This window comes from Triticum urartu, chromosome 2 (genome assembly GCF_003073215.2).
Source record: "Triticum urartu cultivar G1812 chromosome 2, Tu2.1, whole genome shotgun sequence".
Classification (NCBI taxonomy): domain Eukaryota; kingdom Viridiplantae; phylum Streptophyta; class Magnoliopsida; order Poales; family Poaceae; genus Triticum; species Triticum urartu.
The window spans coordinates 23,875,445-23,901,729 of NC_053023.1; the positions used below are offsets into that span (position 1 = coordinate 23,875,445).

A 26,285-nucleotide genomic window follows, 5' to 3' on the forward strand; every position below is an offset into this window, starting at 1 on the left:
ATTTGAAAGTAGACCATCGCAAGTGCAGCACAGCGAGCAACAAATACCACCACACGTCATAGTTTGCATCAAAAAGCGAGTCCACTTCTCCACGGAAACTATAAGCTCAGCTGTCCTCCTCCCTCACCGTGAACGGGTCCTCAAAGGAGAAATCTGCCCCGACTCTCAGGCTCCAAGGATCGCCGTCTTCAGGACGGCTACTGCAGATGATGCACTTTTTGCAGGATTTACTTGCCAGGTTTCTAGCGCTGTATTGCGCCTTGACAAGCGCCTCGTCCGTCGAGAACGGCGTGAAGCTTGGATTGGCCATGAAAATAGCTACCATCTCCAGCACGCACGCACTCTGAAAGACGAACTCCAGGAAACCAACCTCGCCTCGGCCCCCTTTGAACTCACGGAAAGTCACCATGTTGATGCGCGAGACGACGTTCTCAATGGGACCAGACTCCTCCCAGAACTTGACGGTGAGGGGCTCACCAGTGGGTTCATCACATTTTTTACTCTGCACAAAATTAGATTAATCAGTCAACGGCTGGGAAAGCATCTGAGGAAGGTAGGCTGCCTACATGGCGAATAAAGGAAGCCTCAAATTAGTTATGTTGTTGGGAGAAATGACACATCAATACTGCCATTCATTAAACTAGCACCACAAAGCAGCCTACTGGGGAAAGAAAAACAACTGTGCTGGTGTTGTCGCTATATATAGTCTCTCATGTATAGGACAGATTAAAAAAAGTGGGGCAGCCGATTTCAGTAGTCCTAAACAGGTTAACGACAGTTTACCAGAAGTATTCTTCAACACAAACTTCCAGATGCGAGCCATGAAAACCAGTTAATATGTACTCTTACTTAATCAAAGACAAGTGCCAAATATTTTGCAGTTAATATTTCTTACTTAATCGAAGACAAATGCCAGATATTGTGCAGTTAATATTTCTTACTTAATTGAAGACAAATACTGCTAACTGGTAGGAAGACAATGAGAAAAACTAGAACCAAAAAATCTTGGAAGTACTAGAAAATGAAGCAGCAGGGCAATAGGAATCAAAATATTACTACTATATTAGCATTATAAACGGTGGCACAACAAAACTTCGGTAAGAAATATCTTAACAAATCAAGTCAGTGTGCGTAGAGAGCTCGAATGATAATTGACTAAACAGATCTATGCAAATAGTTGAGAACAATGCAAACAGCAAAATCTGCATCTGCTGCGAGATGTGAATATTTTTCGGGTGACGTGTAGAGAGATTATTAGTAATGTAAGCAGAGCATGAAAAAGCTGAGATAAATTGATACATACGTAGTTCCATTAGCTGTCTGGAAAGGAAAGTGTATTATACTATTATGGAAGTCCTTTCTGTGAGCAAATAGAGCATTTTTGGGGCTAAGACATCTGCGGTATCAGATTTGTAGGAGATGTCAAAACTAGGACCCTTAATGACAACTCTATGCTTCAATGCATGAATGTAGCAGAATGAACTGTAACTGCTAAATAGCCTAGTAGTCAAATTCAAAAGAAAGAAAAAAGCCTAGTAGTGCAGAGAGAGAAAAACAAGATGATTCATGGGCAGCAAATTAAGATATATGTGATGCTACAAACTTCCGTCCGCAATAGATGACTTTAGTCTTAACAACATTTTATCAGATATGTTCTTCAATACTAATTTCCGGGTGTGAGCTACAATAGGCTCTTTCTATAACAAATTACTAGGAGATAAATTCCAAAGATCCTAATATGGTAAAATTAGTGTACTGGCATCAACATAGAGATTATGGTAGTACCAATACCAGAAAGCCTCAGGAAACTGTACTTAATGTGCTAGTTTACTATCTGCATCTTTCAAAAGTCTGAAATAAGCATTAGTATTGCATCTATTATAGTAGTAATTCCTATTAACAGAGCGAGAATATACCACAATATGCAGTCTCTCGGCATTGGGAAAGCATTTGTGGAAGGTAGCCACCATTTTAACGTCATTGCGAACTCCGAAACACACTTCCAAACTCAGAATCTTCACACCCAAGAGCATGGCATGTTCGCTAGGCTTTATCCCGGGCTGAAATTCGATGAATTTGAGAAGTAACATCACACAATTGAGTCATCAGTTCATGATACATGCTAACTGAATAAATGGAGACGGGAAATGTACCATGATGACGGTGCCATGGACCTCTAGGACCTGCCCCGGCTCTAAATATCCAAAGGTGTGCATCTTGGGGGCATCGACAATCCTGAGCCTTGCGCATCAGGGTGGACGACACGAGCGTGCTTTCTGGCCCGCTCGTGGCCTGCTCGGCCCCGCCCAGCTCGGTCCTGGCCCGCTCAAATAAATAGCCGGTCCGGTCCGTGAAATATGGACCGAAAATTCGTCGGTCCGGTCCGGTTAAAGCCCGGTCCGCTCGCTCGGACCGAAGGAGACCAAGAGAAAAGGGGTGATCCAATAATCACGGAGCAATCACACGATAATTTGTTGCTACTAGTAAGCTTGCACGTGCAATGCACGTCTCCTGTATTTGAAGTCATGTCTTGTATACAATAACAACACCCCTCCACCGCCTCATCCCTTTCAAGTGCACGCTCGCGCCTACGCTTGATGAGATCCTTCGGGGCAACACCTCTTTCCTTGACTTCCCCTTGTACATCATTTTCCTCAACCCACAGCACCACTCACCTCTCCTACTGGTACATTCAGATGGAAATCGGCATGTGCTAGCGCCAGCTGGGTGAGCTTTACCAAAGAAGCAGAGAAGACGGATAATAGAGACAATGCAATGATCAAATGGGCTAGAAGCAGTCCAAAGTGAGGAAGGGTTTCAACTTGAAAGGACTAATTTAGGAAAAAGGTAACAGCATCCGGATGTTTCATTGTTTCATACTTTCTATTGGTTTTACGGAGCCTAACAACTATCTCTTTCATAGAAACTCAAGAGAAAAACAAATACATGACAAAATGAGGGATGCGTCCTGCCCTTATGGTTGGACACAGTTAGAATTCATGTTCTGTAGATTACCAGAGAACAAGAATCAAAATTGGTAGCAGGGCGTAATACAAATGAGCATTGCTTCACGTATGACAGAATTTGTACGATTTCTGTACGAAGTAGTATGGCCACCGTTGATCAACGCTGGCTCAAGGTGGATTCACAGTGGATTGCGCTATCGTACCAAATCGGACCAGCTTTGATCGTACGTGAGGCACTGCCGAATACAAATACATAATTCCATGAAAAACCACTATTTACTGCCGGAACAATCCTCTCAGGGAAATGTGCCAAGTCCAGCACCCATCCTTCGAAAATGACCAAGAATATCTGCTCCAGAAAGTTTGAGAAATGAAGCTCCCTCCGAACTGTGATGCTGACTCTCTATATTCAATATTTCCACTAATTAATTGATGAAATATTTTACCTGATGGTTATGTGGATACATATCAGGTTAAATGAACCAGCCGATTGCGAACATGACAAAATATTTAGTTAAAAGCCTGAATTGTTGTCATCCATGGCGCTAGATTTAACTCTTCATCGGAAACAATTACTTCCTGTAAGTCACACGGAAAAAATAGTTTAGTACAATTATTTCCCATACCCTAAGATACAAGTACCATACTAAAATGATACGCCTCACGGTAGTCTTCCAGCAAAAATAATTGATACTACACAAACATGATAGAATCAAGTACTATTCATGACATAAACTTTTCAAGATTAGGAACCCAATATTAATCACATACCACAGGTCGAGGTTTTACATCTTGAATACTATGGAAATGACGGTAGCAAAATCAGGAGGACTGAGGACAATACATGCTCCAGAATTGTTGTAACTGTCCTTGGAAGTCTGTAGCAGAATCATATATTGATTGTTAGAACTCAGTTCGGATAGAAGTAAAACAACAAATTTAACTATAAAATTAATACATGGTTAGTTGGACAATATCCTTCCAGAACATGAATTTGAATTGTGTGGATGCATACTACTACCTGCAAAAGCATGATAGACATCATCCACCATATATGTTTCTCTTCCTGTGTTTTGGTTGCATTATCTGTCAGGTAATTCATGATTTCTCGAACTCCTATCTGAGCAGCAAAATAATGACAGAGATTGTTACAGCCTTTGACTCACCTCTATGAGCAGCAGTGAGTTGGCGATGAACCTGAAAAAAAATAAGGGAACCAAAAGAGCTACATTAATTCCAGTCCGAAGTAGTTGAACAAGTATTGTAGGAAATACTTTTGATCTAAAAACGAAACTATCCATTAGTTGCACAAAATCTCTCGTAGTTTGGTGGCATGGACAGAACAGACTTTCAGAGTTTCAGTACTTCTTTCGTTTGAACCTTAAGACATAACCAAGCACATCAAAGATAAACCATCCAGCACACTTTCCTTGCTACAAGAGAGCATACAACTGAAGCAGATCTCCATCATTAAAATTGTTGATTTTATCATAATATTCCAAGAAGAGACAGTTTCCTGGTTATTAATTTAATTTACAACTGATTTCCCAGCAAAAGATTGCTTTCTAGTTGGAGATGTAGAATTAAAAGAATATGTTAAGTTGGCTAGACACGTTGTTCCATTCCAGATAAGTATTGCTAGATTTAAGCTGGTTGGACATGTTTTATTGTAAACTAATAGTATAGCAACTGTATATTATTTGCAGAAGTCGATTACAGCCGTGCGCAGGAAGACTCATCCCAGCTTCTCGCTGGAGTACTTCTTGTACACCACTTTCAGCTTGCTCTTATGGCAGTCAGGTGTGAGCCCAGGTTGTTTGAACAACACAGAGATACAAAATTAATTAAAAAAAGCCATGAATGCCATCTCAATATCCTCTCTATCTCTCTCTCGGCTGGGTCGGAAAGACGGGACAAGCTGCAAATATACAAGGTGGGAGAAGGGCCGGTTCGTACCATCTGGAGAAGAAGCAGGCGCTAAGCCTCTGTCGCCGCTGGTAGCCCACCGGAGTATCCCCTCTTCGCCGCCCCGCAGGCCCTCGCCCGCCGCAGGCCGCCCGCGCTCCGCAGCCGCTCGCCCCCCAATCCCATCTTCTTCCCTTGATGTGCCGCAGTGGAAGAGCCGAGCGCAGATCGAGGGAAGTGAGCCGGCGGCGCAGATCGAGAGAGGGAGACAGGAAGGGTTTCATCACGACTTCACGAGCCAAATAGAGGAATGAGCGTTGTATGGGGAGTTGTGGGCGCAGTGCGTGGAATATTCCTCTGTGGACGGAGTAATGGTCAGCCATTGGGAATTGCTAACTCCACCCCAAAATGCTATTAGATTAATAATGACTGTTAGATTAAGATTTGTGGGCCTAATTGTACGGTACAGATTGGTTTGTGTGGTGTTGTGGGTCTAATTGTGGGGTACACATAAGAAAATTCTTATTCGATTGTTTAATAGTAGTGTAGATACCTATATGGGAATAACTGCCCAGTATTCTTCAATCCATTCTCCCCTTATTTCCACCTACTACTTCCGTAAAAGTAGTTACCCTAGCAGGCTAGCACGGTCGTGTCAATCCCACGACTTACTCCACGCTCCTGTTTCCTTCTATTCGCAACTAACGGGAGAAACAGCTACGATCCGATAATTATGGCGCCATCCCGCAATTAACTCCACGTCCAATTTTATCTACTGATCCACGGCAAGGCCAGACATGCATAATCGTGGGCACATGCACGCGATAGATTGCTTGCATGCAACAGAGAAAAATGCTAAAAGATAAACATGCGCACGTTAATGGCTAACAGCACTTCCAATGGCACATCGTCTACCCCTCGCCGCCGGCTCTCGCGCACGTCTGCCACCTCGCCACAGCACCAGCGCACGTCGCCCACCTCGTCTCTGCACCCGCGCAAGTCGCCGCCGGTGATGGTTGGTCGGTCCACTCGGTCCGGCCCGAGCTTCTCTGCCGCCGGTCCGGTCCCTGGAAACAGGACCGCTAGGCTGGTCGGTCCGGACCGCCGGCCGCTGGTCCAAATGGCAGCTCGGTGAAGGACCGGACCGGCCCGGACCGTGTCCACCCTGACTTGCGCACAAGCCACGATTGGGCGTGTAAGGTGATGACAGGATGAGCCGCTCGAGGCATGGAGCCTTCACCACGGCGATGTCCTCCAGAACAGAGCCGCAGATTTGCACGCACCGCAGGCTCTGGCTGACGAGACGTAGACGCAGCCTGCACTTGATGTATCCCACGATGTTGAGGACCTCCAGGGCGGGGCTCCTGGCGACGAGGGAGTCGACGAAGCCATGCTCCATTTCGACGAAGCAGAGGCCAAGCTCCCGGAGGTTGGAAAAGGAGCCGCCACGCAGGGCGGCCGTGCCCGGCAGCTTCCAGACGCCAAGGTAGAGGCGGGTGAGGGTGGTGATGGTGAAGAGCGAGGCAGGAAGCGGCACATTGAGCGGCCATGGGCGGTTGACGAGGATGAGGTCCTGGATGCCCTTGGCGGCGAGGAGGTGGAGCCAGCGCGCGAGCTTGGCCATGTACACGTCCAAGCGGCAGCAGATGAGGTGTGAAAGCTGAATAAAACTGTTGCTTATTGATTGATCTGGTGCGGCATACAAGAGTATATAAGAGGGTACAAACCGACTTGGGGTAGGGTTACAAAACTGACTTGGACTAGAAGTCGTATACCATAAGGACTACTCTAACATCCCCCCGCGGTATCAACGGCAGGCTCGACGACGTTCAGACTGAAACAGATATCTTGAAACGACTTAGTAGGCAGTGCCTTGGTGATAATGTTAGCAAACTGAGCCGTGGAGGGAACATGAAGCACCCGAACTTGACCAAGAGCAACCTTTTCATGAACAAAATGAATATCAATCTCAATATGCTTTGTGCGTCGGTGTTGAACTGGATTGCCGGTCATGTAGACTGTTGATATGTTTTCATAGTAGACAATAGTGGCCTGCTCAATAGGCCTGTGTAGCTCGAAGAGTAACTGCCGAATCCATATTGTATCTGCAACGGCATGTGCCACAGCGCGATACTCAGCCTCGGCCGACGAACGTGAGACTGTAACCTGTCTTTTCGAAGACCAAGAAATCAAATTGTTACCAAGAAAAACACAAAAACCGGAAGTGGACCTTCGAGTGTCAGGACAACCAGCCCAGTCTGCATCAGAGTATACGGTAAGCGAGTTTGGAGAAGAATTATTGAGGTGGAGACCATGATTGAGAGTTCCTTTTAGATACCGAAGAATGTGTTTAACATGATTATAGTGAGGAACCCGGGGATCATGCATATAGAGACATGCTTGTTGAACAGCAAAAGAGATTTCAGGACGAGTAATGGTGAGATATTGGAGAGCACCTGTTAAGCTACGATAGAGAGTAGGATCGGGAAAGGGTTCACCGGTAGCCGGAAGTTTAAAACTAGTATCGACAGGAGTGCGAGATGATTGACAGTCAAGCATACCAGCACGATTAAGATGATCAAGAATATACTAGCGTTGGGAAAGAAAAAGGCTAGAGGAATCTCGAACAATAGCAATGCCTAAGAAATGATGAAGGAGTCCTAGGTCAGTCATAGAAAATTCAGATCTAAGAAGAGAGACAATATGATCTAAGAACTTTTGATAGGATGCGGTAAGAATGATATCATCTACATAGAGAAGTAAATAGGCAGTGTCAGAAGTTTGATGATACACAAAAAGAGAGGTGTCGAAGAGAGATGGAGTGAAGCCTATTGTTTGGATGAAGGAGGAGAAGCGTTGAAACCAAGCTCATGGGGCCTGTTTAAGACCATAGAGAGATTTCTGAAGAAGACATACATGAGTTGGAAAGGATGGATTTTCAAAACCCAGAGGTTGCTGGCAGTAGACAGTTTCTTGAAGGGAACCATGGAGGAAAGCATTTTTAACATCAAGTTGGTGAATAGGCCAGGAAGAGGAGACATCAACACTAAGAACGGTGCGAATGGTGCTAGGTTTAACAACAGGAGAAAATGTTTCTTCGTAATCAATTCCTTGTTGCTGAGAAAATCCACGACAAACCCACCTGGCAAAAATCCATTTGCCAGAAACAATATTTGTATTGGGAGGACGAGGAACAAGTTGCCAGGTGTTGTTTTGAAGTAAAGCATTATATTCTTCTTGCATGGCAGCGGCCCAGTTGGGACCAAGTAGAGCAGTTTTGTAATTCTTTGGGAGGGAAGTGAGAGATACAGAGGTATGAAGGTTTAGGCGGTTTTGGGGTTGATGAAATCCTGATTTGGCCCTAGTACGCATGCGATGATCATTAATCGGGGCTGCTGTAGGAATAGCACGAGGGGGTATGGTGGGTACGGGTGAGTCCGGCGCAGCAGAAGAGTCGGACGAAGGAGCATGGCTAGATGATGGAGTGGGAGTAGGGGTCAGGTGCTGGAAATATGCCCTAGAGGCAATAATAAATTGGTTATTATTATATTTCCTTGTTCATGATAATCGTTTATTATCCATGCTAGAATTGTATTGATAGGAAACTCAAATACATGTGTGGATACATAGACAACACCATGTCCCTAGTAAGCCTCTAGTTGACTAGCTCGTTGATCAATAGATGGTTACAGTTTCCTAACCATGGACATTGGATGTCATTGATAACGGGATCACATCATTAGGAGAATGATGTGATGGACAAGACCCAATCGTAAGTGTAGCACAAGATCGTGTAGTTCGTATGCTAAAGCTTTTCTAATGTCAAGTATCATTTCCTTAGACCATGAGATTGTGCAACTCCCGGATACCGTGGGAGTGCTTTGGGTGTGGCAAACATCACAACGTAACTGGGTGGCTATAATGGTGCACTACGGGTATCTCCGAAAGTGTTTGTTGGGTTAGCACGAATCGAGACTAGGATTTGTCACTCCGTGTAAACGGAGAGGTATCTCTGGGCCCACTCGGTAGGACATCATCATAATGTGCACAATGTGATCAAGGAGTTGATCACGGGATGATGTGTTACGGAGCGAGTAAAGAGACTTGCCGGTAACGAGATTGAACAAGGTATCGGGATACCGACGATCGAATCTCGGGCAAGTATCGTACCAATAGACAAAGGGAATTGTATATGGGATTGATTGAATCCTTGACATCGTGGTTCATATGATGAGATCATCGTGGAGCATGTGGGAACCAACATGGGTATCCAGATCCCGCTGTTGGTTATTGACCGGAGAGTTGTCTCGGCCATGTCTGCATGACTCCTGAGCCCGTAGGGTCTACACACTTAAGGTTCGATGACGCTAGGGTTATAGGGAAAGTATGTACGCGGTTACCGAATGTTGTTCGGAGTCCTGGATGAGATCTCGGACGTCACGAGGAGTTCCAGAATGGTCCGGAGGTAAAGATTGATATATAGGAAGTATGGTTTTGGCCACCGGAAATGTTCCGGGCATCACCGGTAGTGTACCGGGACCACCGGAGGGGTCCGGGGGTCCACCGGGAGGGGCCACGGGCCCCAGAGGTATACATGGGCCTATAGTGAGAAGGGACCAGCCCCTAGGTGGGCTGGGGCGCCTCCCACCAAGGCCCAAGGCGCCTCCAAGAGGGGAGGGGGCAAACCCTAGGGCAGATGGGCCCTAAGGCCCACCCCAGGTGCGCCTCCCCCTCTCCCCCTTGTGGCCGCCACCCTAGATGGGTTCAGGGGCTGCCGCACCCCTTGGGGTGGGAACCCTAGAAGGGGCGCAGCCCCCTCCCCTCCCCCTATATATACTTGAGGTATGGGGGCTGCCCAACATACGATTTGATCTCTCTCTTGGCGCAGCCCTAGCCCTCTCCCTTCTCGTCTCTCGTAGTGCTTGGCGAAGCCCTGCTGGAGTCCCGCGCTCCTCCACCACCACCACGCCGTCGTGCTGCTGCTGGACGGAGTCTTCCCAACCTCTCCTTCTCCCCTTGCTGGATCAAGGCGTGGGAGACGTCACCGGACTGCACGTGTGTTGAACGCAGAGGCGCCGTGGTTCGGCGCTTAGATCGGAATCAACCGCAATCTGAATCGCTACGAGTACGACTCCTTCATCCGCTTTCTTGCAACGCTTTCGCTTAGCGATCTACAAGGGTATGTAGATGCACTCCCCTTCCCCTCGTTGCTAGATTACTCCATAGATTGATCTTGGTGATGTGTAGAAAATTTTAAATTTCTGCTATAGTCTCCAACAGTGGCATCATGAGCTAGGTCTATGTGTAGTTTCTATGCACGAGTAGAACACAAGTTGTTGTGGGCATCGATTTTGTCAATTTACTTGCCGTTACTAGTATTATATTGATTCGGCGGCATCGTGGGATGAAGCGGCCCGGACCGACCTTACCCATACTCTTGTGTGAGACAGGTTCCACCGACTGATATGCACTAGTTGCATAAGGTGGCTAGCGGGTGTCTGTCTCTCCCACTTTAGTCGGATCGGATTTGATGAAAAGGGTCCTTATGAAGGGTAAATAGAAATTGGCATATCACGTTGTGGTTTTGGCGTAGGTAAGAAACGTTCTTGCTAGAAACCTATAGCAGCCACGTAAAAACTTGCAACAACAATTAGAGGACGTCTAACTTGTTTTTGCGGCATATGCCGTGTGATGTGATATGGCCAAAAGGATGTGATGAATGATATATGTGATGTATGAGATTGATCATGTTCTTGTAATAGGAATCACGACTTGCATGTCGATGAGTATGACAACCGACAGGAGCCATAGGAGTTGTCTTAATTTATTTATGACCTGCGTGTCAACATAAACGTCATGTAATTACTTTACTTTATTGCTAAAGCATTAGCCATAGTAGTAGAAGTAATAGATGACAAGACAACTTCAAGAAGACACGATGATGGAGATCATGGTGTCATGCCGGTGACAACGATGATCATGGAGCCGAAAAGATGGAGATCGTAAGGAGCAAAATGATATTGGCCATATCATGTCACTATTTGATTGCATGTGATGTTTACCATGTTTTACATCTTATTTGCTTAGAACGACGGTAGCTTAAATAAGATGATCCCTCGTAATAATTTCAAGAAAGTGTTCCCCCTAACTGTGCACCGTTGCAAAGGTTTGTTGTTTCGAAGCACCACGTGATGATCGAGTGTGATAGATTCTAACGTTCGAATACAACGGGTGTAAGCTAGATTTACACACGCAATACACTTAGGTTGACTTGACGAGCCTAGCATGTACAGACATGGCCTCGGAACACGGAAGACCGGAAGGTCGAACATGAGTCGTATAGAAGATACGATCAACATGAAGATGTTCACCGATGATGAGTTGATGACTAGTCCGTCTCACGTGATGATCGGACACGGCCTAGTTGACTCGGATCATGTTTCACTTAGATGACTAGAGGGATGTCTATCTGAGTGGGAGTTCATTGAATAATTTGATTAGATGAACTTAATTATCATGAACATAGTCTAAATTGTCTTTGCAAATATGTTGTAGATAAATGGCTCACGTTGTAGCTCCCTGTTTCAATACGTTCCTAGAGAAAGACCAAGTTGAAAGATATTGTAAGCAATGATGCACACTGGGTCCGTAGTCCGAGGAGTGTCCTCACTGCTACGCAGAAGGCTTACATCTTTGATGCACCACTCGATGTGCAAACCCCTACAACGTCGTCTGTGGATGTTGTGAACACCTGACAGACACATCCTGATGACTACTTGATAGTTTAGTGCGCCATACTTTACGGCTTAGAATCAGGATTCCAATGACGTTTTGAACGCCATAAGACATATGAGATGTTCCAAGAGCTGAAATTGGGATTTCAGGCTCATGCCCGTGTTGAGAGGTATGAGACCTCTGACAAGTTCTTTTGCCAACAAGATGGAGGAGAATAGCTCGGCTAGTGAGCATGTGCTCAGAATGTCTGGGTGCTACAATCACTTAAATCAAGTGGGAGTTAAACTTCCAGATAAGGCAGTGATTGATAGAGTTCTCTAGCCACTATCACTAAGCTACTAGATCTTCGTGATGAACTATGACATGCAAGGGATGGAGTTGATCCCGTAGCTGTTCGCGGTGCTTAAGACCGCAAAAGGTAGAAATCAAGAAGGTGCATCAAGTGTTGATGGTTTAACAAAACCACTGGTTTCAAGAAGGGCAAGGACTAGAAGGGAAACTTCATGGATAGCAAACCAGTTGTCGCTCCAGTGAAGGAACCCAAGGTTGAACCCAAACCCGAGACTAAGTGCTTCTATTGTAAGGGGAATGGTCACTGGTAGCGGAATTACCCCAAATGCATGGTAGATAAGAAGGCTGGCAACTTCAACAAAGTATATATGTGTTATTATGTGTACCTCAATAGTACTCCTGGTAGCACCTGGGTATTGGATACCGGTTCAGTTGCTATTATTGGTGACTTGAAGCAAAAGCTACGGACTAAACGGAGACTGGCTAAGAGCGAGGTGACGATGCGTGTTGGAAGTGTTTCCAAAGTTGATGAGATCACCATCGCACGCTCCATCTGCCTTCGGGATTAGTATTGAACCTAGATAAATGTTATCAGGTGTCTACGTTGATCATGAATATGATTAGATCATGTTCATTGTAATATCGTTATTCATTTAAGTTAGAGAATACTGGTTATTCTGTTTACATGAATAATACATTTCATGGTCATGCACCCTATGTGAATGGTTCATTGAATCTCGTTCGTGGTAATACACATGTTCACGCCAAAATATGTAGAGTTAATAATGATAGTACCACTTTCTTGTGGCACTGCCGCTTAGGTCATATTGGCGTAAGATGCATGAAGAAACTCCATATCGATGGATGTTTGGAGTCACTTGATTTTGAATTACTTGAAACATGCGAGCCATGCCTCATGAGCAGGATGACTAAGACCCCGTTTTCAGGTACAATGAAATGGGCAAGTGACTTGTTGGAAATCATACATGCTGATGCGTGTGATCCAATGAGAATTGAAGCGTGCGGTGGATATCGCTATTTTCTCATCTTCACTGACGATTTGGGTAGATATAGGTATATTTACTTAATGAAGCACAAGTCTGAAACGTTTAAAAAGTTCAAGCGATTTTAGAGTGAAGTTAAGAATCATCATAACAAGAAGATCATGTTCCTACGATCTGATCAAAGGGGATTTTCTGAGTTATGAGTTTGGCAATCACTTAAGGCATTGTGGAATTGTTTCGCAGTTGAAGCCACCTGGAACACCACAGCGTAATGGTGTGTCCGGACGTCGTAATCGAACCTTATGAGATATGGTGCGATCTATGATGTCTCTTACCGATCTACCACTATTATTTTGAGGTTATGCATTAGAGATAGCTGCATTCACTTTAGATAGGACACCATATAAGTCCGTTGAGACGACGTCGTATGAACATTGGTTTGGCAAGAAACCAAAGTTATCGTTTCTTAATGTTTGAGGCTGCGATGCTTAAGGCTTTAGCCGGAGAAGCTTGAACCCAAAAGCGGACAAACACATCTTCATAGGATACCCAAAGGTGATAGTTGGGTATACCTTCTATCTCAGATCTGAGGGAAAATTGTTTGTCGCTAAGAACGGGTCCTTTCTCGAGAAGGAGTTTCTCTCGAAAGAATTGAGTGGGAGGAAGATAGAACTTGATGAGGTTGTCGAACCTTTACTTCAACCATAGAGTGATGCAACACAGAAAGATGTTTTCTGTGGCGCCTACGTCTGCTGAATAGGAAGTTAATGATAGTGATCATGAAGCTTCGGATCAAGTTGCTATCGAACCTCGTAGGTCGACAAGGATATGTACTGCTCCCGAGTGGTACGGTAATCCTGTCTTAGATATCATGTTGTTAGACAACAATGAACCTACGAGCTGTGGAGAAACGATGGTGGGCCCGTATTCCGACAAATGGTTAGAAGCCACGAAATCCGAGATAGGATCCATGTATCAGAACAAAGTATGGACTTTGGTGGACTTGCCCAATGATCGGCAAGCCATTGAGAATAAATGGATCTTCAAGAAGAACAAACGCGGACGGTAATGTCACCGTCTATGAAGCACGACTTGTGGCAAAGAGTTTCTCACAAGTTCAAGGAGTTGACTACGATGAGATTTTCTCACCCGTAGCGATGCTTAAGTCCGTCGGAATCATGTTAGCATTAGCTGTATTTTTCGATTATGAAATCTGACAGATGGATGTCAAAAAAAAGTTTTCTTACTAGTTTTCGTAAGAAAGAGTTGTATTGGATACAATCAAAGTTTTTGTCAATCCTAAGGATGCTAAAAGGTATGCTAGCTCTAGCGATCCGTCTATGGACTAGAGCGAGCATCTCGGAGTCGGAATATATGCTTTGATGGAGTGATCAAAGCTTTTAGGTTTATACAATGTTTGCTAGAAACTTGTATTTACAAGAAAGTGAGTGGGAGCACTACAACATTTCTGATAAGTATATGTGGATGACATATTGTTGATTAGAAATGATGTAGAATTTCTGGAAAGCATAAACGGTTGTTTGAAGAGTGTTTTTCAAAGGAAGACCTGGATAAAGCTGCTTACATATTGGGCATCAAGATCTATAGAGATATATCAAAACGCCTGATGATACTTTCAAAGAACGCACACCTTGACATGTTTTTGAAGGAGTTCAAAATAGATCAGTCAAAGAAGGGGTTCTTGCCTGAGTTGTAAGGTGTGAAGTTGAGTAAGACTCGAAGATTGACCACGGCAGAAGAAAGAGGAAGGACGAAGGTCTTCCCCTATGCTCTTGTCATAGGCTCTATACAGTATGCCATGCTGAGTACCGCACCAGATGAGTGCCTTGCCACATGTCTGGCAAGAGGGTACAAAGGTGATCTAGGAGTGGATCACCAGATAGCGGTCAAAATTATCCTTAGAGGAATAAGGAAATGTTTCTCAGTTATGGAGGTGATAAAGAGTTCGACGTAAAGAGTTACGTCGATGCAAGCTTGACACCTATCCGGATAGCTCTGAGTAGAGATACCGGATACGTATAATGGAGCAACAATTTGGAATAGATCCAAGTGGAACGTGGTAGCAGCATCTGCGATATGACATAAAGTTTTGCGAAATACATAGGGATCATTAATAATGGGATCACATCATTAGGAGAATGATGTGATGGACAAGACCCAATCCTAAGCCTAGCACAAGATCGTGTAGTTCGTATGCTAAAGCTTTTCTAATGTCAAGTATCATTCCCTTAGACCATGAGATTGTGCAACTCCCGGATACCGTAGGAGTGCTTTGGGTGTGCCAAACATCACAACGTAACTGGGTGGCTATAAAGGTGCACTATGGGTATCTCCGAAAGTGTCTGTTGGGTTGGCACGAATCGAGACTGGGATTTGTCACTCCGTGTAAACGGAGAGGTATCTCTGGGCCCACTCGGTAGGACATCATCATAATGTGCACAATGTGATCAAGGAGTTGATCACGGGATGATGTGTTACGGAACAAGTAAAGAGACTTGCCGATAACGAGATTGAACAAGGTATCGGGATACCGACGATCGAATCTCGGGCAAGTATCGTACCAATAGACAAAGGGAATTGTATACGGGATTGATTGAATCCTTGACATCGTGGTTCATCCGATGAGATCATCGTGGAGCATGTGGGAACCAACATGGGTATCCAGATCCCGCTGTTGGTTATTGACCATAGAGTTGTCTCGGCCATGTCTACATGACTCCCGAGCCCGTAGGGTCTACACACTTAAGGTTCGATGACGCTAGGGTTATGCGGAAACTATGTACGCGGTTACCGAATGTTGTTCGGAGTCCCGGATGAGATCCCGGACGTCACGAGGAGTTCCAGAATGGTCCGGAGGTAAAGATTGATATATAGGAAGTATGGTTTTGGCCACCGGAAGTGTTCCGGGCATCACCGGTAGTGTACCGGGACCACCGGCGGGGTCCGGGGGTCCACCGGGAGGGGCCACGGGCCCCGGAGGCATACATGGGCCTATAGTGAGAAGGGACCAGCCCCTAGGTGGGCTGGGGCGCCTCCCACCAAGGCCCAAGGCGCCTCCAAGAGGGGAGGGGGGCAAACCCTAGGGCAGATGGGCCCTAAGGCCCACCCCAGGTGCGCCTCCCCCTCTCCCCCTTGTGGCCGCCACCCTAGATGGGATCAGGGGCTGCCGCACCCCTTGGGGTGGGAACCCTAGAAGGGGCGCAGCCCCCTCCCCTCCCCCTATATATACTTGAGGTATGGGGGCTGCCCAACATACGATTTGATCTCTCTCTTGGCGCAGCCCTACCCCTCTCCCTCCTCATCTCTCATAGTGCTTGGCGAAGCCCTGCTGGAGTCCCGTGCTCCACCACCACCGCGCCGTCGTGCTGCTGCTGGACGGAGTCTTCCCAACCTCTCCTTCTCCCCTTGCTGGATCAAGGTGTGGGAGACGTCACCTGGCTGCACGTGTGTTGAACGCGGAGGCGCCGTGGTTCGGCGCTAAGATCGGAATCAACCGCGATTTGAATCGCTACGAGCCCTGTTCAAGAATTCATCCGATTAACAAGTTAACTTGCCGATTAATCCCTACTCATAGGGTCCCCGAGTAGCCAATTACCCGATAAATCGTCCGATTAATTGATTAAATGGCCGATTAACTTGCCGATTAGCCTATTAATCCCCTACTCACCAGCCGACCGAGCAGCTACCAGTTAACGATTTCCTCAGCAATGGCTACGAGTACGACTCCTTCATCCACGTTCTTGCAACGCTTCCGCTTAGCGATCTACAAGGGTATGTAGATGCACTCCCCTTCCCCTTGTTGCTAGATTACTCCATAGATTGATCTTGGTGATGTGTAGAAAGTTTTAAATTTGTGCTACGATCCCCAACACTAGGGGTGGTGGGGAGGGAGCAGGGGTCGGAGGTGTTGGGGACGTCTCGGGTGGGGTGAGGGTAGGGTTGGTATCGGCTATGGCGGGTGTTAATGGTGGTGGTGGTGTGTTGTGTTTAGAAGGTAGGGGAGTATATAGTTGGAAAGGACGGGGAGAGGGGGTGTTTGTGGAGCTAGGGGTGTTTGATGGTGTAGTAGTGCGTTGTGAGAAAGGAAAATGTGCTCAGCAAACGTGACATGACGAGAGACATGAACGTGTCTAGTGTGAAGGTCAAGACAGCGATAGCCTTTGTGCTTGTCAAAGAAGCCAAGAAAGGCACATGGGATAGAGCGTGGTGACAATTTATTTGCAGAAGTGGCATAGGCATTGGGAAAACAGAGACAGTCAAAAACACGAACTGCGGAGTAGTCGGGATGGGAAAGAAAGAGGGAATAATAGGGAGTAGTGTTGGGTTTAGTTTTAGAAGGGCGAATGTTTAGAAGGAAGGTGGCCATGTGTAGGGCTTTAGCCCAAAACTTGGGAGGCATAGATGATTGAGGAGAGTGCGAACAATATCATTGAGGGTGCGAAGAGAATGTTCGGCTTTACCATTTTGAGGGGAGGTGTAGGGACATGAGAACCTTAGCAAGATGCCATGTTGTAAGAAGAAAGTACGATTTTTAATGTTAACAAACTCGCGACCATTGTCACATTGGATAAAGCGAATAGGGAGGAAGAAGTGAACAGACACATAGCGTTGAAAATTAAGAAAGAGAGAATGGACCTCGGATTTGTTGCGTAGAGGGAAAGTCCAGACAAAGTGGGTGAAATCATCTAGGATAACAAGGTAGTATTTAAAACCCGAAACACTTGCAATGGGAGAGGTCCATAATTAAATCACAATGTATTAATTCAAAGGGATAAGTGGTACAAGAGCTAGAGGAAATAAAGGGAAGACGCACATGTTTGCCTAATTGACATGACTCGCAAAACACAGAATTATGAGAGTCCCTATTACATGGTATGGTAAATTCACTAAGCATAGAAGCTAAGACGGCAGGGTTGGGATGGCCCAAGCGACGATGCCAGAGATCGACGGAGGCTAGCATGGATGTTGGAGGGGTGGCGGCAGGAACTCCATTAAGAGAATAAAGATCACCGGAGCTATTGAAGCGAGCGATCTCGGCCTTGGTCAGGTAATCCTTCACAGATAAACCAAAAGGGTCAAATTTAGTCGAAACTAGATTGTCGCAAGTAAATTGGCGAACAGAAATAAGATTTTTAATGAGGGCGGGTGCAACTAGAACATCACGAAGTAGAAGAGGTTTAGTGGAAGAGGGAAGTTGAGCCTGACCAACACAATATATAGGAATAGATGATCCATCTCCAAGGGTAATGGAAGGGAAAGGAGATTTAGTGCAAGATGATAACCAATTACTAGATGCAGACATATGACTAGAGGCCCCTGAACCAAAGATCCAATCCGTACTTGAGTTTCCTTGTGTAGCAAAGTTATTCATGGCCTGGAGAAAAGCAGCTTGATCCCAGCTCGGCGTCGCAGGTGAGGGTGGCGTCGGGAGCAGTGCCGGCGGATATGATGGTGAAGGCAGTAGGGCTGGCTGGTGAGTGTAGTAGGCGCCGCCGTCAGTGGAGTAGTGACCATAAGGAGCATACGTCGGGACAGCGTGAGAGGCATTGGCCGACTGTGGTGAGGGTGGCGTCGGGAGCAGGGCCGGCTGAGGTGTGTAGTAGGTGCCGCTGTCGGTGGTGCAATGGCCATAAGGAGCATACGTCGGGGCAGCGTGATAGGCATTGGCCGGCTGTCGGGGGTTGAGAACCCTGGGAGCACCAGTAGGCGGCCGAAGGCCGGGTTGCCAGGCACCTGAGTATGCCGGCGGAGCACCGAGGGTGGACGGAGCGGACCAGGGCATGGGCCATGCCTGAACGAGCCCCGTCCAAGGATCATGAGGAGGCCGCCATGCAACCGCAGATGGAGCACTGGTGGGTGGTGCAGGACTTGGTGCTGGTGATGTCGTAGGTGGAACCGAACAAGTCGACGGCGGCCTGCAGATAGGGTTTTTGTCGCGGTAGTTCGGACTAGGGCGCCAGCCTGGGGGGGTTGAGCAGATGACGATGCGGACGGCCCGGCAGCAGGAGCCGGCATGGAAGGCGACGCTGGTGTAGACGACAGAGGAGGACGAGCCGCAGCATGAAAGACTTTGGGGCGAGAGTCCTTGCGAGATTGTGTTTCCGCCACGAGTTGTAGTAGGGAACGAACTTCAGCGAAGGTAGGAGGAGGCCGTATCATCGGTATGAACGAGTCTTGCTTGTCAAACTATTCGCTGAGGCCGACAATGACGATGTTGATTAGCTGTGAGTCGCTGACTATATCGCCGAGTTCGCGAAGCTCATCGCCAATGGTCTTAACGCGCTGGCAGAATAGGTTCACCGGGGCGTCTCCTTGCACCATATTGCGAAGCTCGGTATGGAGAGCGTTTTTTCGAGCGTCGGTGTTGCTTTGGAAGAGCTGACGGAGGGAGTGCCAGATGTTGGCAGCGGTGGCGCCGTCGTGATCGAGCATGTTGAAGATTTCGGTGGTGATGCGGGTGTAGAACCACTGGAAGATCGCGAGATCATCTTTCAACCATTGCAGATCGTCGGGGTGGGGAAGACAGTTGGCGGCGACATGCGAGCGCAGGTTGCAGCGGCCGAGGTGGAGATCAAAGAGATGTCTCCAATGGTAGTAGTTGTGGGCGGCGAGATCAAGAACTATGGGGATGTAGGGGCTGACATCGGAGATTGTGTCGGCGAGGATGGGTGTAGGGTAGTTTTGTGGAGCTATGGTGAGGGCCGAGAGAGAAGCGGCCGCGGCGTTGGCTGCCTTGGCGATGAGCGCGGCCCGGCGCTCGAAGTAGCCGGGCGGCGGCGTAGGCGGAGCCATACCCTAGACCCTGGGACCGGTAACTGATACCATGAAAGCTGAATAAAATTGTTGCTTATTGATTGATTTGGTGCAGCATACAAGAGTATATAAGAGGGTACAAACCGACTTGGGGTAGGGGTACAAAACTGGCTTGGACTAGAAGTCGTATACCATAAGGACTACTCTAACAAGGTGGACGCAGCTGAAGGAGCCGGGGTGCGTTTCGAGGATGCGGGAGACGGCGGCGGTGACGGCTGGCGTGTTGGCCGGCATGGGGCTAAAGTCCTGGGCTTTGGGGAGAAGGTGGATGTCGACGAGGACGAGGGGCGTGGAGCGCCAGAGCGCGCGCCAGCGAGAGGAGAGCGCGGCGGTGCGCGCGGCGTCCTTGACGGGGAGGCGGGCGAGGATGTTGCGCAGGAGGTCGCGGGGGAGGCGGCTGATGCGGTCGGCGCGGCGGGCGGCGGGGAGGGCGGTGAGCCGTGTGCCGTTGTAGAGAGGGTACTCGGGGAGGCTTTGGTAGATGTACGACAACATGAACTCCGCGGTCTCCTCCATCGCGTGCAGGTCGGCGCCGTAGCGTCGTGCGTCGGCCGCCGTCGTGACCTGCTCCTGCTCGGCCATGGCCTACGGCGGTGCCGGTCGATGAGCTGGCGAGGGTTTGTGGATTTGGGATTCTCAGCGTAGTGCGTGTGGAGTGTGTACTGTGTAGTGGTGGTGGTTTTTTTTAGAAGAACTCGCCAAGCTTTTTATTCCAACGCAATGTTCATTGGTACAACTGTTGGGTCATGAGGAGTTCCCAACCACACATGTCTACCTAATTGCAGGTTTCAAGAGTGAAGGAAATATGCCCTAGAGGCAATAATAAAGTTATTATTTATTTCCTTATATCATGATAAAAGTTTATTATTCATGCTAGAATTGTATTAACCAGAAACATAATACATGTGTGAATACATAGACAAACAGAGTGTCACTAGTATGCCTCTACTTGACTAGCTCGTTAATCAAAGATGGTTATGTTTCCTAACCATAGACAAAGAATTGTTATTTGATTAACGAGGTCACATCATTAGTTGAATGATCTGATTGACATGACCCATTCCATTAGCTTAGCACCCGATCGTTTAGTATGTTGCTATTGCTTTCTTCATGACTTATACATGTTCCTATAACTATGAGATTATGCAACTCCCGTTTACCGGAGGAACACTTTGGCTACTACCAAATGTCACAACGTAACTGGGTGATTATAAAGGAGTACTACAGGTGTCTCCAAAGGTACACGTTGGGTTGGCGTATTTCGAGATTAGGTTTTGTCACTCCGATTGTCGGAGAGGTATCTCTGGGCCCTCTCGGTAATGCACATCACTTAAGCCTTGCAAGCATTGCAACTAATGAGTTAGTTGCGGGATGATGTATTACAGAACGAGTAAAGAGACTTGCCGGTAACGAGATTGAACTAGGTATAGGATACCGACGATCGAATCTTGGGCAAGTAACATACCGATGACAAAGGGAACAACGTATGTTGTTATGCGGTCTGACCGATCAAAGATCTTCGTAGAATATGTAGGAGCCAATATGAGCATCCAGGTTCCGCTATTGGTTATTGACCGGAGACGTGTCTCGGTCATGTCTACATTGTTCTCGAACCCGTAGGGTCCGCACGCTTAAGGTTACGATGACAGTTATATTATGAGTTTATGCATTTTGATGTACCGAAGGTTGTTCGGAGTCCCAGATGTGATCACGGACATGACGAGGAGTCTCGAAATGGTCGAGACATAAAGATTGATATATTGGAAGCCTATGTTTGGATAACGGAAGTGTTCCGGGTGAAATCGGGATTTTACCGGAGTACCGGGAGGTTACCAGAACCCCCTGGGAGATATATGGGCCTTAGTGGGCCTTAGTGGAAGAAGAGAAGAGGCAGCCAGGGCTGGGCCGCGCGCCCCTCACCCCTAGTCCGAATAGGATAAGGAGAGAGGGGGCCGGCGCCCCCCTCCTTCTCTCTCTCTTTTCCCACCCCACGAATCCTATTCCAACTAGGAAAGGGGGGAGTCCTACTCCCAGAGGGAGTAGGACTCCTCCTGGCGCACCACACCTTGGCCGGCCGGCCCCCCTCCCTTGAACCTTTATATACGGAGGTAGGGGCACCCCTAAAGACACAAGTTGATCCACGTGATCATACTCTTAGCCGTGTGCGGTGCCCCCTTCCACCATAGTCCTCGATAATATTGTAGTGGTGCTTAGGCGAAGCCCTGCGACGGTAGTACATCAAGATCATCACCACGCCGTCGTGCTGACGGAACTCTTCCCCGACACTTTGCTGGATCGGAGTCCGGGGATCGTCATCGAGCTGAACGTGTGCTAGAACTCGGAGGTGCCGTAGTTTCGGTGCTTGATCGGTCGGGCCATGGAGACGTACGACTACATCAACCAAATGCTTCCGTTGTCGATCTACAAGGGTACGTAGATCATACTCTCCCCTCTCGTTGCTATGCATCACCATGATCTTGCGTGAGCGTAGGAAATTTTTGAAATTACTACGAAACCCATCAGTGGCATCTGAGCCTAGGTTTTATATGTTGATGTTATATGCACGAGTAGAACACAAGTGAGTTGTGGGCGATATAAGTCATACTGCTTACCAGCATGTCATACTTTGGTTCGACTGTATTGTTGGACGAAGCGGCCTGGACCGACATTACGCGTACGCTTACGCGAGACCAGTTCTCCTGACGTGCTCTGCACATAGGTGGCTTGCGGGTGACAGTTTCTCCAACTTTAGTTGAACCAAGTGTGGCTACGCCCGGTCCTTGCGAAGGTTAAAACAGAACCAACTTGACAAACTATCGTTGTGGTTTTGATGCGTAGGTAAGATTGGTTCTTGCTTAAGCTCGTAGCAGCCACGTAAAACATGCAACAACAAAGTAGAGGACGTCTAACTTGTTTTTGCAGGGCATGTTGTGATGTGATATGGTCAAGACATGATGCTAAATTTTAATGTATGAGATGATCATGTTTTGTAACCGAGTTATCGGCAACTGGCAGGAGCCATATGGTTGTCGCTTTATTGTATGCAATGCAATCGCGTTGTAATGCTTTACTTTATCACTAAGCGGTAGCGATAGTCGTGGAAGCATAAGATTGGCGAGACGACAACGATGCTACGATGGAGATCAAGGTGTCGCGCCGGTGACGATGGTGATCATGACGGTGCTTCGAAGATGGAGATCACAAGCACAAGATGATGATGGCCATATCATATCACTTATATTGATTGCATGTGATGTTTATCTTTTATGCATCTTATCTTGCTTTGATTGACGGTAGCATTATAAGATGATCTCTCACTAAATTATCAAGAAGTGTTCTCCCTGAGTATGCACCATTGCGAAAGTTCTTCGTGCTGAGACACCACGTGATGATCGGGTGTGATAGGCTCTACGTTCAAATACAATGGGTGCAAAATAGTTGCACACGCGGAATACTCAGGTTATACTTGACGAGCCAAGCATATACAGATATGGCCTCGGAACACGGAGACCGAAAGGTCGAGCGTGAATCATATAGTAGATATGATCAACATAGTGATGTTCACCAATGAAACTACTCCATCTCACGTGATGATCGGACATGGTTTAGTTGATTTGGATCACGTAATCACTTAGAGGATTAGAGGGATGTCTATCTAAGTGGGAGTTCTTTAAGTAATATGATTAATTGAACCTAAATTTATCATGAACTTAGTACCTGATAGTATCTTGCTTGTTTATGTATGATTGTAGATAAATGGCCCATGCTGTTGTTCCATTGAATTTTAATGCGTTCCTTGAGAAAGCAAAGTTGAAAGATGATGGTAGCAATTACACGGACTGGGTCCGTAACTTGAGGATTATCCTCATTGCTGCACAGAAGAATTACGTCCTAGAAGCACCGCTGGGTGCCAGGCCTGCTGCTGGAGCAACACCAGATGTTGTGAACGTCTGGCAAAGCAAAGATGATGACTACTCGATAGTTCACTGTGCCATGCTTTACGTCTTAGAACCGGGACTTCAACGACGTTTTGAACGTCATGGAGCATATGAGATGTTCCAGGAGTTGAAGTTAATATTTCAAGCAAATGCCCGGATTGAGAGATATGAAGTCTCCAATAAGTTCTATAGCTGCAAGATGGAGGAGAACAGTTCTGTCAGTGAGCATATACTCAAAATGTCTGGGTATAATAATCACTTGATTCAAATGGGAGTTAATCTTCCAGATGATTGCGTCATTGACAGAATTCTCCAATCACTTCCACCAAGCTACAAGAGCTTCGTGATGAACTATAATATGCAAGGGATGAATAAGACTATTCCCGAGCTCTTCGCAATGCTGAAAGCTGCGGAGGTAGAAATCAAAAAGGAGCATCAAGTGTTGATGGTCAACAAGACCACTAGTTTCAAGAAAAAGGGCAAAGGGAAGAAGAAGGGGAACTTCAAGAAGAACAGCAAGCAAGTTGCTGCTCAAGAGAAGAAACCCAAGTCTGGACCTAAGCCTGAAACTGAGTGCTTCTACTGCAAGCAGACTGGTCACTGGAAGCGGAACTGCCCCAAGTATTTGGCGGATAAGAAGGATGGCAAGGTGAACAAAGGTATATGTGATATACATGTTATTGATGTTTACCTTACTAATGCTCGCAGTAGCACCTGGGTATTTGATACTGGTTCTGATGCTAATATTTGCAACTCGAAACAGGGACTACGGATTAAGCGAACATTGGCTAAGGACGAGGTGACGATGTGCGTGGGAAACGGTTCCAAAGTCGATGTGATCGCGGTCGGCGCGCTACCTCTACATCTACCTTCGGGATTAATATTAGACCTAAATAATTGTTATTTAGTGCCAGTGTTAAGCATGAACATTATATCTGGATCTTGTTTGATGCGAGACGGTTATTCATTTAAATCAGAGAATAATGGTTGTTCTATTTATATGAGTAATATCTTTTATGGTCATGCACCCTTGAAGAGTGGTCTATTCTTATTGAATCTCGATAGTAGTAACACACATATTCATAATGTTGAAGCTGTAAGTGCATCTAGTGCCACCCCTAGTTGGTTTTGGAGTATTGACGACAAACCTAGTTGAGGGACTAACGTGTTTGTGAGAATTGCAGGAAAACACAGGTAGAAGTCCCTCATTGATTCGGTTTTATTACCAGAGATGACCCCTAAAAATGTACGAAGACATTGAAGACAATGGTGGTGTATGAAGATATTCATATTGAAGACAATGACATGAGAAGACTCCCTATGAAGCTTATGGAACTCGAAGACTTAGAACCTTCGTAGTTTTATTTCATTTATGTTGTGTCATAGGAATCACCGTACTGTTAAGAGGGGTCCAAGAGAACCAGTCAGAATGACTGAAGTGATGCCTAACTCAAATCCTATGTCTTCGAGCGAAGACTTTGAGAGAAAATCTTGTCCAGAGTCAGACAAGTCAGCTTTACTTGTAGCCCAAGTAAAGTTGCCGTGTGAGTTCAAAATTCGACCGTTGGTACACGTGTCAGTTCCTTAGTGACCCAGGGTCATTTCGGAAAAATCAGGTTGGGTTGCCAAGTGGCTATAAATAGTCCATCCCCACAACCATAAACGGTTGGCTGCTCAGATTTAAGTGCACGGCTTTTGTCGTTTGAGAGCAACCCACCTCGAAGCCTTTGAAAGAAAAAATTCCTAGTGAGGAGAGAAGCCCTAACCACCCAGAGCCAGAGTAAATTGGGCATCACTTAAGTCTCCGTGTCTGTGTGATCTGAAGACTTATTACACTTGAGGACTGTGCATCCTCCAGACGGTTAGGCGTCGCGTTCTGAGCATCCAAGAGAAATTGTGGATTGCCGGTGAACGAAGTCTGTGAAGGTTTGGGAGTCTACCTTGAAGACTTACCAGAGTGATTGGGCGAGGTCTGTGTGACCTTAGCTCAAGGAGAAAACGGTGAGGACTGGGTGTCTTGGACTAAGTGTCCTTGACTGGGTGTCCGGGACTGTGTTTCCTTTGGTTTAAATACCTAGCCGCTCCAACCAGACGTACAGTTGTCACAGCAACTGGAACTGGTCCAACAAATCATTGTCTTCAACGTGTCACTGGTTTCATCTTCACTTCCTTTTACTTACAGTTATTCTTGAAGACATTGCTGCTTGCTTTATCTTTTTGTCCTTCAACAACATGAATGTATTGATCTGTTGGCTTCATAACTTCTTCCTACCTGATCCTATTACACTGAAGCTGTTTGTCACTATGCTTTCACTATATTGAATACTTGACCATGGCTTGCCTAGTGTAATCTAACTTCCGCTGCATAGTAATAGGCATAATCTACACTGTTTGTCTTCATAACTCTCACGTTTTGAAGACTTTCATCATAAAAATTGCCTATTCACCCCCCTCTAGTCGATATAACGCACTTTCAGGTATCAGAGCGAGGTGCTCCCTTGTTCTGTGTGATTCGGTTTAACCACCTGGAGTTTTAGCTATGTCGACTGCAGGGATAATCAAAGTCTCCGCTGCTTGCCCCGTCTTCGATGGAACTGAATATCCCTACTGGA

General features: G+C 46.5%; 2 protein-coding genes across 5 annotated transcripts; both read right to left on the minus strand.

Annotated features, from left to right (window-relative positions):
- On the minus strand, nt 1-20,317 carry LOC125534818 (F-box/FBD/LRR-repeat protein At1g13570-like). The gene is made up of 6 exons (XM_048697907.1): nt 19,886-20,317; nt 6,046-6,531; nt 5,850-5,854; nt 2,154-2,241; nt 1,917-2,060; nt 1-502 (listed from the first exon to the last, which is right to left on the minus strand). Exons 1-6 carry the CDS (start codon nt 20,315-20,317, stop codon nt 107-109), a joined length of 1,551 nt encoding a protein of 516 aa, XP_048553864.1. The 3' UTR covers nt 1-106.
- Nucleotides 2,822-5,218, minus strand: LOC125535293. 4 transcript variants are annotated; one of them, XR_007294636.1, is made up of 6 exons: nt 4,923-5,218; nt 4,133-4,163; nt 3,985-4,052; nt 3,738-3,844; nt 3,413-3,545; nt 2,822-3,315 (listed from the first exon to the last, which is right to left on the minus strand). XR_007294636.1 is itself a non-coding variant. In XM_048698348.1 (5 exons), exons 1-4 carry the CDS (start codon nt 5,153-5,155, stop codon nt 3,752-3,754), a joined length of 405 nt encoding a protein of 134 aa, XP_048554305.1. In that variant the 5' UTR covers nt 5,156-5,218; the 3' UTR covers nt 2,822-3,545; nt 3,738-3,751. The 4 variants fall into 4 exon arrangements, 1 of the variants encoding a protein (XP_048554305.1); XR_007294635.1 differs by having other exon boundaries at nt 2,823-3,315; nt 3,988-4,052; XR_007294634.1 differs by having other exon boundaries at nt 2,825-3,315; nt 3,988-4,032.
- Nucleotides 20,318-26,285: the final 5,968 nt, after the last annotated feature.